This window comes from Hemicordylus capensis, chromosome 1 (assembly GCF_027244095.1).
Source record: "Hemicordylus capensis ecotype Gifberg chromosome 1, rHemCap1.1.pri, whole genome shotgun sequence".
Taxonomy (NCBI): domain Eukaryota; kingdom Metazoa; phylum Chordata; class Lepidosauria; order Squamata; family Cordylidae; genus Hemicordylus; species Hemicordylus capensis.
In genome coordinates, this window is record NC_069657.1 from 453,193,539 (window position 1) to 453,211,403 (window position 17,865).

The 17,865-nt window shown below is 46.5% G+C and overlaps 1 protein-coding gene across 4 annotated transcripts in view; it reads left to right on the plus strand.

Annotated features, from left to right (window-relative positions):
• KIF13B (kinesin family member 13B) overlaps positions 1–17,865 on the plus strand; it is a 188,833-nt gene that overhangs the window by 71,325 nt on the left and 99,643 nt on the right. For all 4 annotated transcript variants that reach the window (XM_053248955.1, XM_053248978.1, XM_053248971.1 and 1 more), the window contains exons 6-10: positions 2,058–2,238; positions 5,676–5,763; positions 9,019–9,153; positions 11,347–11,459; positions 12,362–12,473. In XM_053248955.1, coding sequence (XP_053104930.1) covers positions 2,058–2,238; positions 5,676–5,763; positions 9,019–9,153; positions 11,347–11,459; positions 12,362–12,473 — 629 coding nt within the window. The remainder of the gene's footprint in view (positions 1–2,057; positions 2,239–5,675; positions 5,764–9,018; positions 9,154–11,346; positions 11,460–12,361; positions 12,474–17,865) is intronic.

Below are 17,865 nucleotides of genomic sequence, written 5' to 3' on the forward strand. Positions count from 1 at the left end.
CTGGCTTGATATCTTTATTGCCATCTCTGATTTGAAGCTGCTGTTTTTAGACTGAACAGCTCTGGGGGCCTTTTGGCTGAAAAGGAGTTTAGCAGCTTTGACTATAATAAATGAAGTGTGTAGTTGCATACAACCAAGAAACTCTCAGTAACAAAGGCTTTCTGGACCACAATCTTATTTTCAAGCTGCCCCCCCCCCCACAAAAAAAACCAGACCTAGTTGAGAATTTATGGCTTGCCATCACACTGTGGAGTGACCAAGGGGCCGAACCCAGGATGGGCTGTACAGAGAGGAGCAGGTTTAACTCCCAAGAGCACCCCTTTGCTTTTCTCCCTTACAAGTGAGGGGTTGCTGTTCACTGCTATGGGGCAATTCAGAGGACTGCCCTTCCTGGGGCCTGAAGGCCACGGTTAGTCCAGGGTAAGGGCCAGGCTTGGGAATGCAGGCCAGGCCTGGCCCTCCCTTTGCTCCACTTTTGGGGACAGGACTGGAGAGCAATTGGGGTGTGGGGAAGACTGGGTCTCCCTTTCCTCTGCCCTTCAAACGTTGACAGGCCTGGTAGGGCTGAGCTGAAATCTTACCCACCTCTCGCTTTCATCCTGCTATTCACAGACAGGGCAAATAGAGGGGCATCTCAGTGATTTTTTGCAGGGGTGGAGGGAAAAGGGGGAAGCAAGCCCACTGCAGGCAGCAGCATTTCTCTTGGTAACTGCCAGCCATCAGCCACTATTCTTTCCCGTGACCTCCTTTGTGCAGTGCTGGGCATGCGGCATAGACAGAGCAGTGAAAGGAAAGGTGTCTGGGGCGACTGGCAAGAAGGACACCACTGCCAGCTACGACCACCCAGAGTTCCCTCTCACAGGGATCCCCACATGTTGTTGACTACAACTCCCAGAATCCTCAAGCAAAAGCCATTGAAGCTGGGGATTCTGGGAGTTGTAGTCAACAACATCTGGGGACCCCTGTGAGAGGGAACACTTGCTACCACCCCCACTTCCACAAAACATGGGGGGTGAGGAAGTTGTAAGTGGGCTAGTAGTTTATTCTCTTTCTCTCACTTACACACACCATTCATCCTTGAAACAGCCCCACATTTTGGCCGAAAGTTCTCCTTGGAGAGCCTTTGACCCAACCCAAGATAGTTAGGACAAAAACTGGAAGTGTGGTAAGAGTTCTCAACCTTGGATCCCCAGCTGTTGTTGGGCTATAACTCCCCACCTTCCCCAGCCGTAATGGTCTTTGTCCATTGTGGCTAGGGATGATAGAAGTTGTAGTCCAACAAGAGCTGGGGATTCAGGGTTGAGAACTCCTGAGTTATGGGATGTTGATTGTCCAAGAATGCATGATAATATTACTCTGCTGCATTCCTCCTCCGTCTAGATAAGTATCTTCTGCTTGCCTTGTGACTGTCTTTGAGTTGAGCACAGCTTTAATGGAAGCGTTTAAGGCTGCAGAATTGCCACTACACCCTCGTCAGTTGAATTTGACAAAGATGGTCCATCAGTTTCCTTGCACTCTGTAGGGTGGTCACTGTCAGGCACCAGCAGATTAATATCTGTGGGAAGGATGCATCTTACTGCCAAGGTTTTTCCATGAATTCAGTGTAATTTTGTTTCCATCCTCTCCGCTTATAATTCTAGAATGATCATTTAGTTAATGTGTTTGGAGGCTTATTTATATAGACATCCCAAAAAGTCCTCCTTTGTCCCATGGTTGCCCTTCTTAGGAACATAGGAAGCTGCCATATACCGAGTCAGACCATTGGTCGACTTAACTCAGTATTGTCTGCACAGACTGGCAGTGACTTCTCCAAGGTTTCAGGCAGGAGTCTCTCTCAGCCTTATCTTGGATGCTATTCCCAGAGCAGCTCCATCCCCTAAGGGGAATTTCTTACAGTGTTCATGCATGTAGTCTCCCATTCAAATGCAACCAGGGTGTCCCCTGCTTAGCAAAGGGGACGAGTCATGCTTGCTACCACAAGACCAGCTCTCCTCCCTATATCTTCTTTCCCCTGCACTTCCCTCCTGACTAAGCATTGCTCTTTCCCACTTTCACAGGGTCTGGAAAATCTTATACGATGATGGGCACAGCCGACCAGCCTGGATTAATCCCTCGGCTTTGCAGCACTCTCTTTGAAAGAGCCCAGAAGGAGGAGAATGAAGAGCAGAGTTTCAAAGTAGAAGTGTCCTACATGGAAATCTACAACGAGAAAGTCAGAGATCTCCTGGATCCAAAGGGGTAAGGAAGATCCTTGGTGAAACTGTAGGAAACGAGTCACTTGAACACGAGGGTCCCCAGATGTTGTTGTACTACAACTCCCATCACTCCTAGATGATGAGATGGAGGAAGTCGTCGTCCAGCCACATCTGGGAATCCGAGTTTAACCCCCGTTTTACAGAAATAGAAGCCTGCCTTTCTTTTCTTGCTTTCTTCAATTCATCCTCAATTAGTGTGAGCGGTGGTTTGCAAACCCACGTCAAAGTGTAACTTGAAAACCCATATTGGCAGCCCCTCACAACTTTTGGTTTGTGAACTGATATGAGTTCAGATGTAAAAACAAACCATAGTTTGGTAAAACATCTGAGAAGCATTTGACTATATTTCTGTGGTGAATATGTCATGCTGTACGTTCTAACACTGTTTGGCCCTTATTTATATCCGCATACTATTTTTAAAAAGACATAGAGGTCATTCACACCCTCAAAAACTGTGTTCAACCCGGGTTTGGGAGCTGTGTGTGCTCCCAGTTTTCGGTTGTGTGGAAGCAAGATAAGAGGGAAACCTGGATAGAAGTGATTGTGGGGAAGCAAGGTAGGAGGAAAAGCTGCCCAGGTTTTTCTCCTACCTTGCTTCCCCACAATCACTTCCACCCAGGTTTTCCTCTTAACTGCTTCCACACAACCGAAAATTGGAAGCGCACACAGCTCCCAAACCCAGGCAGAACACAGGTTTTGATGGTGTGAATGATCTCATATACTTTTAAATGTGTATAACCTGTCCTGAGCCCTATCAATGGGGTGAGGAGTCTAGCTTTCTCCCCACAACATGGAATATTAGTGCCTGGCCTTGCAGTCTGGAGGTGGGGAGAAGCTGTGCTGTGTTTTGCCCACTGGCATCTGATTTACTCACTCAGGGTGCAGGACTGCCATCTTCCTTATGAATACGACGAATATTTATATATACCACTTTTCAACAAAGTTCCCAAAGCGGTGATAGATAGGTAGATAGATAGATACGGTAGATAGATAGATAGATGAAATGGCTCACTGTCCCCAAAGGGCTCACAATCTAAAAAAGAAATATAAGAAAGACACCAGCAACAGCCATTGGAGGGATGCTGTGGGTGGGGATGGATAGGGCTAGTTGCTCTCCCCCTGCTAAATATAAGAGAATCACCACTTTAAAAAGGTGCTTCTTGGCTCAATTAGCAGGGGATTCGCTTCCTTAGACACAGAAGCATGCCGCTCAAGGGCAGGCCACTGCGTTATCATGTTGTTGTGATGGGGATAACTTCTGTCATCGTTACCCTGCCCTTCCAAGGAGCTTGGGGAAGTTTACATGGTCTCCCTTGCTCCTTTTATCCTCGCAGCAACCCTGGGAGGTAGGTTAGGATGGGAGAGTAATGACTGGCCTGCGGTCACATGGTGATCTTTGTGGCAGAATGGGTTACTTGAAGCTGGGACTCCCTCATCTAACCCTAGCGCCCTAACCACTGCACCACACTGCCTCGGAAGGAACGTTGCCCAGTTGAATGGGCTTTATGTTCTGTCAGTGTGGTATGATAGAATGCATGTGTGCGGATTCTATTTTATTCTTGATTTTTGTTTAGTGGTTTATTTGGGAAGAACACTATGAAATCCTTGGATAAATTTATCCAGCTTTATCCTGATATACTTAGTTATATCAGACTGTTCCTTTTGGTTTCCTTAAGCTGACTGTTCCTGATGTAGGATTCTTTGCAATTTAAGCGTGCGGCAGGGCAGGGCTTTCAAACTGGGGTCCTCAGATGATGTTGGACTACTTCTCCCATTACCCCTGGCCACAGTGATCCTTGTCCATTGTAGCTGGGGATGATGGGAGTTGTAGTTCAACATAATCTGGGGGCCTAGGTTAGAGAACCCCTGCTGTAAGGTATTTAATTAATTCCCAAAAATTTGGAACATGGATTGCTGTAGGCTACACTATGTGATTGTTGGAGCAGGAGCTGAATGCACCTTAAAGAAACAAAAACTCAAGGTTACGAAGTTGAGTGAAGTTATTACTTGCTTTACCTGAATGACTACATTTAAATTCAGCTGCAGCTTGGTCCGCATTTCATTTCAGTCTCCTAAATTGTAGGATATTGAAATTCAGTTTGACTTTGCAGCAATAAGGAGATCTTTCTTGCCCCACACCCCTGCCCCCAGCTAAAACATTTTAAAATCATAAATCTTGTAGAAAATTATTTGTCTGCTCTGTCATATCCATTCTTGAAAGAGCCACCTTGAGGTTTCAATCCATGACCACAAAAGTCCTTGAGGGATGCTAAATGCAGTTGGACTCTGGGCATTGCAGAGACTGTATTTGTGGCAGGAAGTGAAATAGATATAATTATGCAAGCTGCTGAGTTGGACAGAACATTGTGTCAGATGGAAGAGTTCTGTGTGACCAAAAACCTTGCTGACTCCGGTAGTGGCTGCTCCCCATTTATGTAGCTCCTTCCCACTATAGATGTGCCAAAAAGTCAAAACCTGGGTAGACGTTGGTAGCATTGTTAAGAACCTACCAGTTTGGACTGGCGTTTGGATTCAGGGCTATGTCAGGAAAGAGAAGGGAAATCCTAAATAAATAAGTAGCATCAGAAGTCAGTCCAATGCAAATATCTGATAAGCTGTGTGTGTTTAATTCTCTGGGATCAACATGGCTGCTGCCTGACACGAACTTAAGTGTCTTTCCCACAGAGAGAAATATTAATAGCGATTCATTTATACTCCACTGCTAGCCTGGAAAGGGTTTTAGAGTCCTTATCTCTTTCATATTTTTCCTGATATTGTACAACTGCTTTTTTGTTATACACAGATTAGTTCCTGAGAGTGGTTGATAAAATATGCTTTAACTTGAAACACATTGGGTGTGATCCAGCCAAAACGCAGCATCCTTTGATTTCAGTATGAGAGACTTGAGCACATCCCAAACTCTCCCACTGAAACTGATGGGACTTGGAAGTATGGAATTCTCTGCCACAGGATGTGGTGACGGTCACCAACCTGGATAGCATTAATGGGCTTAGACAAATTCATGGGGGACAGATCTATCAGAGGCTACTAGTCTGGTGGCTGTGGGCCACCAAATTCATGGGGGACAGGTCTATCAGTGGCTACTAGTCTGGTGGCTATAGGCTACCAAATTCATGGGAGACAGGTCTATCAGTGGCTACTAGTCTGGAGACTGTAGGCCACCTCCAACCTCAGAGGCACAATGCTGCTGAATACCATTGCAGGGGAGCAAGAGAGAAGGCATGCCCTCGCCTCTCCTGGGGGCTTCCAGAGGCATCTGGTGGGCCCCTGTGGGAAACAAGGTGCTGGGCTAGGTCGGCCTCCAGCCTGATCCAGCAGGGCTGCTGCTGATACATTCTTACGTCTCATTCAGATTTACTTCTGTTACGTCTCATTCAGATTTTTTTGCTTCCGCAACAGGAGCCGCCAGTCTTTGAAAGTCCGAGAGCACAATGTCTATGGGCCCTACGTGGATGGCCTTTCCAAACTGGCTGTGGCCAGTTACAAGGTACAGAAGAACTTGGTTCATATCGAGCAGTCACGGGGATGGGGATGTCTTCTGCCGCAGTGCACTGGGTCCGCTGCCCACTGGTCCCTGTGTGCACTCTTGATGCTCCTTCTTTGGAAGAGGGGCACTTCCTTCCCCCCAGCTGCTGCTGCTGCTACTTGGGTGAGGCCAGGAGCTCCCTCTCTTGCTCTGTGCAGATGCCTCCACTGTTTACTTCCTTTCTTGAAGGCGTCATGGAGGGTGATGAGATTCGGGGCTCCGAGCAGTTCATTGGGGGACCACCCCCTCATCATACCCCGGGCAGACAGGAAGTGCTTGGTAGGGCTGCTGCCATCAGCTTGAACCTCTCGGCACCTTGATTGCCTCAGCAACCGTGCTCATGGCAGTGGGTCTTCCCGGGCAAGCCGCGAGGTCACAGTTGAGGAGCCCTTGGGCAGAAGGCTCAGCTGTAGGGTCCCCCCACTCAAAATGTTTGCTTAACCAGGCTCTTTTTCTCCTCTTCTTCTGCATACCATTCCCCACCCAGCCCTGCATCATCAGGTATATTCGCCTGGCTTCTAAACACACCCTCCCCACACATGAAGGAGCTCCAGCACGCAGCCTTTAGGATATAATGAACAGCTGTGTATAGGCTTTCTAGGCCAACCTTGGGTCCCCAAAAGGCCACTGTGGCTGGGGACGATGGGAGTTGTAGTTCCACAACATCTGGGGACCCAAGGTTGGGAACTCCCCTTCTAGACCAACAGTGGTATCATGTGTAGGACCTTCCTCAATGCAGTCCCCTGCCTAGAGCCTGAAATGTTGCAGGCTATCAGGTGATGAGTTGTCTGTAGCTCCTCTTAAGTCGGACTGTGGTGAGTCTGCCTGCCCAATACTGTCTGTGCTTGGCTGGCCATGGCACTGCAAGATCCAGGCAGAAGGTCATCTTCAGAGCACTCTACTCTCTCTCTAAATGGAGATGGCCAACCCAGAATTGCATCTGCCCCCTCTGAATGCAAAACATGTGCTCTGCTCACGCAGACGCAGCCCTTTCCCAAGCGATAGCAAGGGCTTTCGTCTCCCCTTCGCTTACCATCCCATTTCTTTGCGTGTAACCATTTTGCTTTGCCTCCGTGCATGGAGTGTCTCCTCTCAGCAACGCTCTTTTGGTGGAACATGCACAATTCATGTATGGAATTTACTGACACCCGGGGTGGTGGTGTCCACTACCTTAGATGTCTTTGAATCTGGGTTAGACAAATCGATGCAGAAGGAGAGACGCCTGTCACTGCCGACTTGTTGTGAAGGCTGTCGGGAGCCTTCATGTTCCGTAGGCCACCTGCCTTTGAAAATCCAGTTGCTCTGGCGGGGCAGGGCAACAGCAGGGAGGGGGGTGGTTTCCTTCCTGCCCTGCTGGTGGGCTTCCCAGAAGCATCTGGATAACCACTGTTGGAAGCAGGATGCTGGACTGGGGGCTCTTTGGGCTTTTATGTTCTTCTGAGCCTTGAGTATCCATGGGTCTCTTGCAAATAAGACATGCAAAACTGTTCATGTCTCCTCACCCCCTCCCCACCCCACCTCTGACATTGTATTATCATTGACCGATATACTGTGGAAAATTAATCTAATCCCATTGAAATTAAAAGGAGAATTTCTTGATTGTCCTTTTAATCTCAATGCGGCTACTTTGAGTAATCTTCCTCATTATGTCAGTCACATTATTATTATTATTATTATTATTATTATTATTAATTTATTTATATACTACATTCAACTAAAAGGCTCTCAGAGCAGTTTTTGTAGGAGGAGGAGGAGGTCCCCTGTTCTTAAAGAGCTCACAATCCAAAACAAAAAGTACGAAGGAGGTAGACACCAGCAACCTCCACTGGAGGGATGCTGTGCTGAGATTGAACAGGGTCAGTCTCTCCCCACTAATTATAAGAGTCGCCGCTTTAAAGGCGTGTCTTTGCCCAGTTAGCCAGGCTTGTAAATTGGTACCAACCCCCAACCCCACAAAGGATTAAGGAATTACATGCTATAAAAGTAGCACATAGAGATTATAAAGAACTGCTCCATTCTGCTAGTCGGAGGAGGAGGAGGAAATCTTGCAGAACTGGTTTACCAACTAAACATGCTCCGTCTATTTGCAGGAATGTTAGTGGTAGTTTGAAATGCCAGTGGAAAGTTTGCTGTTGGAACAAGGTGACTAGGGCCCCTGGTTTGAGTAAAAAACACAATTAAACCCCAAACCCTAGATGTATACTTCAGTGAGCACTTAAGGTATTGGGCTGAAATCTGTCTCTTCCAACTCTTCTTCTTATTAACTTAATGGAAGTGGATGGATGTTGGGCAGGAGGGAGTGTGTGTTCTTCCCACCCAGCTTCTTGTTCTTCCCACCCCCGCTTTGCGGTGTGCATTGGGGAAATCCTATTCAGGAGCTCAGTGGTAGGTTTGTCCAGAATAAGGGCAGTTAGTCAAGATGGCTTTGTGCTGGGGAGCAACAGCAGAGGGGATCTGTTGCCCTCATGCTCTGCATATGGGTTTTCTGGAAGCATCTGGCTGACTGCTGTTGGGCCCTAGATGTTGTAGAACTACCACTTCCACCATCCCCAGCCTCCACCGTTGTGGCAAAGGATGGTGGGAGTTGCAACTGGACAATATCTAGGGACCCAAGGCTGGAAGCCCCTGAGATATGGGATGCCAGTTTAGTTGCAACTTGGTCTGATCCAGAAGGGGTTTTCCAGAAATTTAGTTGCCACCTCCTGACCCTGAACAGCTGGAAATATTGGAGATTGAACTTCAGATCCTCTGCATATAAAGCAGGCACTCCCCTGAGCCATGCTTGCACGTGATGAATGTAGGAAGCTAACTTTTTAAAAGGGTTTCTATGTAGCCATGCTAGTCTTTGCAGCAAAAAGAACAGTCTTGTGGCACCTTGAAGATGAACCCATTTAGTGGAGCAGAGCTTTTGTGAACTACAATCTGCTTCATCAGATGCTTCCGATGAAGAGGACTGTAGTCCTTGAAAGCTTTCGTCACAATACATTTGTTTGTCTCGAAGGTGCCCCAAGACTCACGTTCGGTCTGTTTCCTTGTTTCTCCTTGGCACATGAAGGGCATTCTGAAGGGGAAACTGGGCCACGCATGGTGAACATATGCGTGTGCATTGTGTGAAGCAGCACCCAAAGTCAGGAAGCCCTTTCTAATGTTTTTAATCTAAATCCGCTTTGCTGTAGTTTCTAACACGATGGCGTCTTCCTTTCATCTCTTATTCAGGACATAGAATCTTTGATGTCTGAAGGCAATAAATCTCGGACAGTTGCTGCTACCAACATGAATGAAGAGAGCAGTCGGTCCCATGCGGTTTTCAAGATCATCCTCACACACACATTGTGTGACATAAAGTCAGGGGTGAGTGAGTGCTGGAACCCTGCATCTTGGGGAAAGGAGGAAAGCCTCTTGTGTACTGCACGGTGTTTGTGGCCTGCACCTCTGGACCTGTTATACAGCTGCTGAGTTGCCTCCGCTGCTGAAAGAATTATGTGTCAGTGGCCGTTTGATCTAGTTCCTCTTGGAAGGCCCAACAGCTGTTGCAGGATTTATTTCTTTTTTTTTTTTTTTGCGCATTTCTATATCGCCCAACATATGCATCTCTGGGGGGTTTGCATAATGTAATCTCATAATCATGTCAGGTAGGTTTAGGCCTCTCTAAAGTGTAAAATCAATAGATCCAGGTAGCTTGTCTGAAGGCTTGAGCACCTTTTTGTCTTATCCATTAAGAACTTAAGAACAGCCCTGTTGGATCAGGCCCAAGGCCCATCTAGGCCAGAATCCTGTTTCGCACAGTGGCCCACTAGATGCTGCTGGAAGCCACAGGCAGGAGTTGAGGGCATGCCTTCTCTCCTGCTGTTACTCCCCTGCAAGTGGTACTCAGAGGCATCCTGCCTTTGAGGCTGGAGGTGGCCCATAGCCCTCCGACTAGTAGCCGTTGATAGACCTCTCCTACATGAAGTGATCCCAACCCCTCTTAAAGCCATCCAGGTTGTTGGCTGTCACCACATCTTGTGGCAGAGAATTCCACAAGTGGATTATGCAATTCCCAGGAGGCAATAAATAATAAATAAATAGTTCCCAGGAGGCAATAAATTAATCAGAAAAGCAGTGTAAAGCAGAGTTTGAGAAAAGCCTCCATCATCCATGGTGCTTTCGCATTTAAGTCAACCACAGTGGAAACGATACTCTTGTTTCAGTCGGGGGAAGCCACGACCTGTTCTTGCCTTTGACCTCCCTCCAACCACCCAGATTTAGAATTTAGCATGTGTTTTTTTACATGCTGCTTTTTGACTTCTGTCTACAGAATTTTCTAAAATAGCACTAGCAATAGCAATAGCACTTACATTTATATACCGCTCTATAGCCGGAGCTCTCTAAGCGGTTTACAATGATTTAGCATATTGCCCCCAACATTCTGGGTACTCATTTTACCGACCTCGGAAGGATGGAAGGCTGAGTCAACCTTGAGCCCCTGGTCAGGATCGAACTTGTAACCTTCTGGTTACAGGGCGGCAGTTTTACCACTGCGCCACCAGTGGTAAAAGCAAGCACAATAATTGTGTTGAAGGCTGGAATTCTTCCAAGGGGTACTTCATGTCGACTTGTAATTTCTCAGGTCTGCTAAAGTAATATGGCCTACGCCCATATTAGGAATGTTCAAAGGTTAACATGTTTGTGTTCTTACGAATACCACACCAACCCTTTCCTTGAGCAGGAGAGGCTGTGCCCCCAGGAGAGAAGCCTGGCTGCCAAAAAATAAAATAAAATTGTCAACATCCAGTGATGTGCATGTTGAATGCTGTTTGTGGATCAGAAGGAGACCTCCTTACTAGACCATTTGAAGCCAAGTTTCTGTCATTTGGATTTGTAATGGCATAGGCTCTTTCCTATAACAGCTCTGAGAAACATCTCACTTTCCCAAGGAAAAGGGAGGAAATATCATAGACCTACAATAATATATTTTAGGATCTCTGGAGGGAGGGATACCAGGAAAATCAAAATCTCCACAGAAGCTAGATGGCTTCTCCACTCTGCGCTCATAGGGAGCTGCCATATACTGAGTCAGACCATTGGTCCGTCTTGCTCAGGACTGTCTACCCAGACTGGCAGTGGCTTCTCCAAGGTTGCAGGCAGGCGTCTCTCCCAGCCCTATTGATGAAACTACTCTATCTAAGCCATTTCCTAACAGATCTTCACCAAATTTCTAGGGGAAGTGTGCTGATGGCCAGGCAGATTGGACAACTGGCTTTGATTTTATAAGCAATAGAATATCCAGGTCTTATAATGGTGGAATGTTGAAAGCATACTGATCAGGTACTTCCTAGTGGTCCTCTCCCCACCCCCACCCGCCCACCCCGCTTTTCTCTCCTTGTCTTCTCGAGCACTCTGCTGCTGTTCTCTACTTCCAAACTGGAGACATTTTAATTTCATTTAATTTCTTTGTAGATTTAAATCCCACTTTTCATCACAGAATTTCAGAGGCATCCTGAACTGTTTAAATTTGGAGCGGCTGGGGCCTTCCTGTGATGACGTCTCCTTTTCTCTCTACAGACTTCAGGAGAGAAAGTGGGCAAGCTGAGCTTGGTTGACTTGGCGGGCAGCGAAAGGGCCACCAAGACCGGAGCGGCAGGGGACAGGCTGAAGGAAGGAAGCAACATCAACAAGTAAAGCCTTTTCTTTTAAGAAATAAATAAATAAATATTGTTTTAAAATGATGAATAACAGTAAGAGCGTATTCATTCTACTTGAGAAATAAAGCAAGAATCGGGGCCAATATTTCTGACCTCATAGGAGGGGAAACTCTATCCTTGATACCTGGATGAGGCCTAACTAGGCATAAGACTTCCCTTGGTCTTCTCTGCATCTTTTATGTTCTGAGTTGCTCCTTCCCTCGATTTCCCCCAAGCCCTCCTATTCACCTTTCTTAAACAGAAAACAAACGCAGACATGCATACCCCTCTTATCTTCTTGCCTGCGTCATCAAGAATGTAGAATAAGAAATAGTTCACATTTTAAAGCAAATCCCCACCCACCAACCCACCCTGCCCAATGGAAGATGCCAATCAGATATCCATTATTTTCTCAACCTTGGTCCCCAGATGTTGTTGGACTACAACACCCATCGTCCATCATCCCTGGCCCTAATTGCCAGTGGCCAACTCTGTTGAGAGTCCTAGTCCAACAACATCTGGGGGCCCAAGGTTGAGAACCCATGCCCTCAGTGATACCCTTGACCCCAGGGGTTCACAAACCTGGACCCCAGATGTTGTTGGTCTGTGGCTGGGGATTATGGGAGCTGAAGTCCAACAGCATCTGGGGGCCAAAGTTAGAGAGCCCTTGCTTTACCCTCAGTGAAGCTCAAATGCTACCATATGGTGGGGCAGGTGCTGCCTTGAAACACTCCTACAGCACAGTCCTCACTTACTCAGAAGTAAGTCGCACTGTGTTCAGAGAGGTTTTACTACCTCATAAGTGGGTTTAAGATTGCCACTTTAGGCTTGTAGGACATCTGGCTTGCTGGTACTGACTGTCAAACGGTTCCCAACGTGTTTCTTATCCCATGCAGGTCCCTCACGACTCTTGGGTTGGTTATTTCCGCCCTCGCAGATCAGGCTGCTGGCAAAAACAAGAACAAATTTGTCCCCTATCGTGACTCGGTGCTCACTTGGCTACTCAAAGTAAGTCAACAGCCTCTCTCACTTGGCATCTCATACAAGAGCATAAGAATTGTCTTGCTTGCTGTACACATCTGCCTTCTGCCCTGTGTTTGTGCTTGTCAGTGCCGAAGACCTGGCTGTATTTCATCTATTTAAAAGCCAAAAAAAGTCATTGAAAAAGCCGGACGGCAGCCAAGCAAGAATTGCAGTTAAAAAACCCACACTCACTGCACTTTCTTATTCTTTCCTATTTGCTAGAATCTTTCTGGTCTCCTTTGGAGGCTTCCCACTCTGGTTTGTTGGTCATCGGTAGTGGGCCAGCGTGTGAGTCCTTTCACTGACAGCTACATGCAGAGCCCCAGGGCTCTTTTATCGCAAGTTCTTAACCTTGAGGAACCTAAGTTTACCTAGTGTCATGGCTAACTTCAGAGGTTTGGGCTAAGATGATTAGCCTTTTGCTGCCACACAGCAGGGGGAGGTAATCACAGAGCGTGTACCAATTGCAGGTCAAGGGGAAGGGTTGGAGGAGGTCATGTAATCACTCTCCTGCAAAATGCAGCAAATACAGAGTCGCTTTGTGTCTGGCAGAGAGGTCCCGGAGCTTGAAGCCTGCAGCTGCAGAATATATCTGTGTTTGGGAGGCACTCTAAGACCGAAGGGCAGCAAGAGCTCATGGCTGGCTGAATTGGCTTGATTGTTAGATCGCATCTCTCCCTGCATCAATAATGCGTGTGATTTCCCCCTTAACTTTGATACACTGACACACAAGTATTTTTTTTAAATACTGTATATTATTTATCTGAATACAAGATGACTCTGAATTTAAGATGAGCCCCTTAAAAAACAGAAGTTAAATACAGGTTATAGGTTATACCTATATTTACCCAAAAGGAATGGAATTTAAGATAACCCCCTGATTTCTAACATCAAAGAACCTGGAAAAATACCCAGCCCTGGATTCAGGTAAATTCAGTAAATGCATTTGTATACCACCTTTCAATAGGTTTCCCCAAGCAGTTCGTCTAAAAAGCTTTGTAGTAATCAGCCACCCCTGCCTCTAAAGAGTTAGCAAGGGGTGAACCCTTGACTTGACTGACACACTGGTACACTCTAGAGTAGCCAGTCAGTATACCAGGTGGTTGGGACCTAGAGAACGGTTGCTGGGAATTCTGGGAATAAGAAGGGCTGTCTTTGTTGGAGGGAAGCACATGCTGAAAGGCTTAGTGAGAGCCAATGGATTTTGCTCTCTCATGGTCAAAGCCATCATGGAGGTTTCTCTTGGGGAATAACTCTGTAGATCCTTAAAAGAAAGGATCGCCTCAGGAATTGGGTGAGTTCAAGGAAAAAGGAATTCAGTATAGGGAACAGTTTGTTACATAGCGCTTTAGAAACTTATATTTCTTTGTGTGTGCTTTTGCATATTCCTGATACTGTTCTATTATGGTTTACCTGTAATGTAATTAAAATAAGAAACACTAGCCTACGCCCATCCTACTAGGGTGTTGCAAAAGACTCTATAAACATTTAAGTGTGCATTAAGACAACCTATTTTTGTAATCCTACAAAGTATTCTTAACTGTATCTAAATGCTGAGAGAGCCTCAGACAGAAGCAGTCTGTAGTAATATAATAAAACTATTTTTTAGTTCTTTTCTTTTTACAAGCCTCTCCAAGTTGGTTTTTAACTCAGGAAAGCGGGGGGAGGGGGATTTCTCTGGGGCAAACTTCCTCACAGCGTTCAGCAGCTATCACTTTCCTCACCACATGTAGGCTTGCATGTGGAAGATTTTTGTACTCCTACAAGAGTCAAATTAAGAGTTTTTTCTTTCTGGGTTATCCCAACTCAAGACCGGAGAGTTTCTGTAGACAAAGGGGTGGTGGTGGCATCCTTTGAACCTACCAATCATACAGAAGAGATTTGGGAGAAGCCTAGTCAGGCAGCTCTGCAGGGATGATTCAGCATTTCTTTCTCTCACATAAGCTTGCTCTGAGACAAAGTCTTTAATCTGCTACAAAGTTACAGGTGGACCTCGCTATATGCAGTACTGCTGTTTGCGGTTCTGCGTATCTGCAGTGGCCTAATTGCTACCCAACCTTGATATCCTTGAATACGAATGGGTTAAAACCCACATATCCGTGGTTTGGAGATGGCCGGAAATTACCTTGAAGGACATTTCCAGCTGCCATTTTGTAGCTTACTTGGTACAAACTCCCCCCACCCCCCACGAAAAATTGCAAAACAGTGGAAGAATTTCACACGCTCTTTTGGCTTTTTAAAGCACAGTTTTCCCAGCCTCCAGCTTGCAGATAACAAGGTTCACCTGTATACACAATCATCAGTAAAACAGCAGAGTAAAAAATACTGTTTAAAATCTCTCATCAGGTTAAAAGGCCTGGGAAACGTATTAAGATCTTTGCAGCATCCCATCGAGGTGCTGACCAGACCTAGATCTACTTAGCTTCAGTAAGGCTCCTGGATTCATATGCCTATGCAGACTGAGTTGCATTTAGAGTAGGATTTTGCCTCGTGGCATGTACCGTGATCTTCTGCTCTGCTAATCCTTTGGCAAGGAAGATCCTGATGTGTGACTCCTTCTCCCAGAAGAGTGACATTTAATGGCCATTTCCCTAATTCTGCCCAGCAGCTCAGTGGCATTAGAACTTGATGTTATGAGGAGATGTGAGAACTCTGTAGAAGTGCAGAGGAAGGGCAAAGGCAGAAAAGTTACCTTTGCATTAAACGCTTTCTGACCCTGTTCTAACGGCCTGTACTGGAGAGAGGTGAAATCTTTTCTCGGAGAGTTGAGAATTTTGTGTCCAGATCACAACTTTTCAGAGCGGGATTAAATTACTCTGATGTGTGAAATTCTTGCCACGTGCTGCCATTGGGGCCAGAAGTAAGGCAAGCCAAGAGCCTGGAGCCAAGTTGAAACTTCTGTTGCACTGAGAAACTTTCCCAGGGTAAGGAAGTGAGATGGGTGAAGAACAAAAGAACAGCCCTGCTGGATCCGACCTTCATCTTGTTTGCCCTCTTCTGCACCTTCAGATCCTTCTTAATATATGGTGGCCAGAATTGTACATAGTACGCCAAGTATGGCTGTACTATAGTTTTGTATAAGGGCATTATAATATTAGCAGTTCTATTTTCAGTCCCCTTCCTAATGATCCCTACCATGGAATTGGCCTTTTCCACAGCTGCCACACATTGAGTTGACACTTTCAACGAGCTGTCCACCACAACCCCAAGATCCCTCTTCCGGTCAGTCACCGACAGCTCAGATCCCATCGGCGTATACTTGAAGCTGGGGTTTTTCATCCCAATGTGCATCACTTTACACTTGCCAACACTGAACCGCATTTACTATTTTGTCACCACTCCCCCAGTTTGGAGAGATCCTTTTGGAGCTCCTCACAATCTGTTTTGGATTTCACTGTCTTAAATAGTTTGGTGTCATCTGCAAATTTGGCCACCTCGCTGCTTACCCCTATTTCAGGATCATTTAGGAATAAATTAATTAAAAATTAAAAAGCACCGGTCCCAGTACAGATCCCTGAGGGACCCTGTTTCTTACTTCCCTCCATTGTGAAAACTCTCCATTTATACCTACCCTCTGTTTCCTGTCCTTAAACTTGGCTCTTTAGCCCCTGTCCCTGAGAAGCAGCAGCTAGCTTGGGAGTAGAGCAACAGGCTCAGTCACATCCGACGGTTCAGGCTTTCTTTCCTCTGCATCTTTTTCTTAAACCCTGTGAAGGATCAGCTATCCCACTGCTACTACCACATGGAGGAACAGCTCTCTATGCCTCCTAACCTTTTAACTGCTGCCACCAAGTGGACTTTTGGTATGGCTGGGTACGCTACAACAGCCCTTCACATTTATCAAACATTACCAAAAAACCAAAACCAGACCTCAGTAGTGTGGAAAGGCTTATAGGCATGGGGTGGAGACAAATCAACAAGCTGCTAATTTTTTTCTTAACACGAAAATTTAGTTCTAGCAGCAAAAAAATAAATAAATTCAAAACAGTTATTAACAGAACAGGTCAGGGAAAATAAAAACTAGAAAAACACATCAGAGTCCTCTGTGCTTTCTTGTCTTCTGGCTTGCTGGGTGGTTCTGATTACAGCACAGCTCTGGGGCTCAGTCCAGCCCAACTCTTCTTCTTCTTCTGAGTTATTTCAGCTGAGTTTCCCCCTCCAGCAGACTGACTTCCATAACTCACTGAGGCTGTTCTGACAATCACTAGAAACCGGGCTAAGGGAGCCCAGCCAGGTTTCTAGTGATCGTTAGAACCACCGTTCCATGCCCACCTAGGAACCCCTGCCCTTAATAAGGTTAACGCTCTGTTAACCGTGTTCTTGTGGTTATGAGACCGTGCAGCACGGCTTCGCACCGCCTCTTGAGGAGACCCCCTCCAGACGGCTCCAACAAGTCTCCTGGCTTCCGGGGTCTCTCCAGGATGCCCCACGCACTTGCGCAGGAGAGGAGAGCTGGTCTTGTGATAGCAAGCATGACTTGTCCCCTTAGCTAAGCAGGGTCCACCCTGGTTGCATATGAAAGGGAGACCAGAAGTGTGAGCACTGGAAGAGATTCCCCTCAGGGGATGGAGCTGCTCTGGGAAGAGCAGAAGGTTTCACATCCCTTCCCTGGCAGCGTCTCCAAGATAGGGCTGAGAGAGACTTCTGCCTGCAACCTTGGAGAAGCCACTGCCAGTCTGTGAAGACAATACTGAGCTAGATAGACCAAGGGTCTGATTCAGTATATGGCAGCTTCCTATGTTCCTATCCTGGGACTTCCAAGAGCTGGCCAGCCCCCGATCTCCACCGCCCTTGCCAGCTCTGTGATAGAGCTGGCAATCGTGTGAGCAGCCGATCCGGCCGTCCAGGGACAGCTCTCTGCCCGTGTGCAGGGAGAGCGGGCTAAGCCTGTTCTCCCCAAACAAATCCTAATGGCGCTTTTCTGTCTTCTTCAACCTTCAGCTCTGCCTCTCTCCTGCAGACTTGACATCTCTGGCTTCCAAGACTCTCTCCAGCCAACTCTCTTGACTTCTCAAGACTCTGTTTCAGGACTCAGTTGACTTCACTCCCAGGACTCTGCCTTCCCTCTCCAGACACTCCCAATATATACAGTTTCTCCCAATATATACAGTTCCTCAGCCCAGCCAATCAGAAGAAAAAATTTCCTCCATCTTTTGAAATCGTTTCCCCCTCCAAGAATCGCTGTCAAACTGCTAAACCAAATGTGAAACTACAGAAAAACAAGAATGAACCGTTGACCCAGCCCCTTCTCCATGCACAGGGATTTGCAAGCACAGAAATCCTGTTTACAATACTGAAAAGTTTTTATTTATATAATATAACACAATTTCTTTATCGAAGCTTATTTACAAGAAGGGGTTTGGGAATATTAATGCAT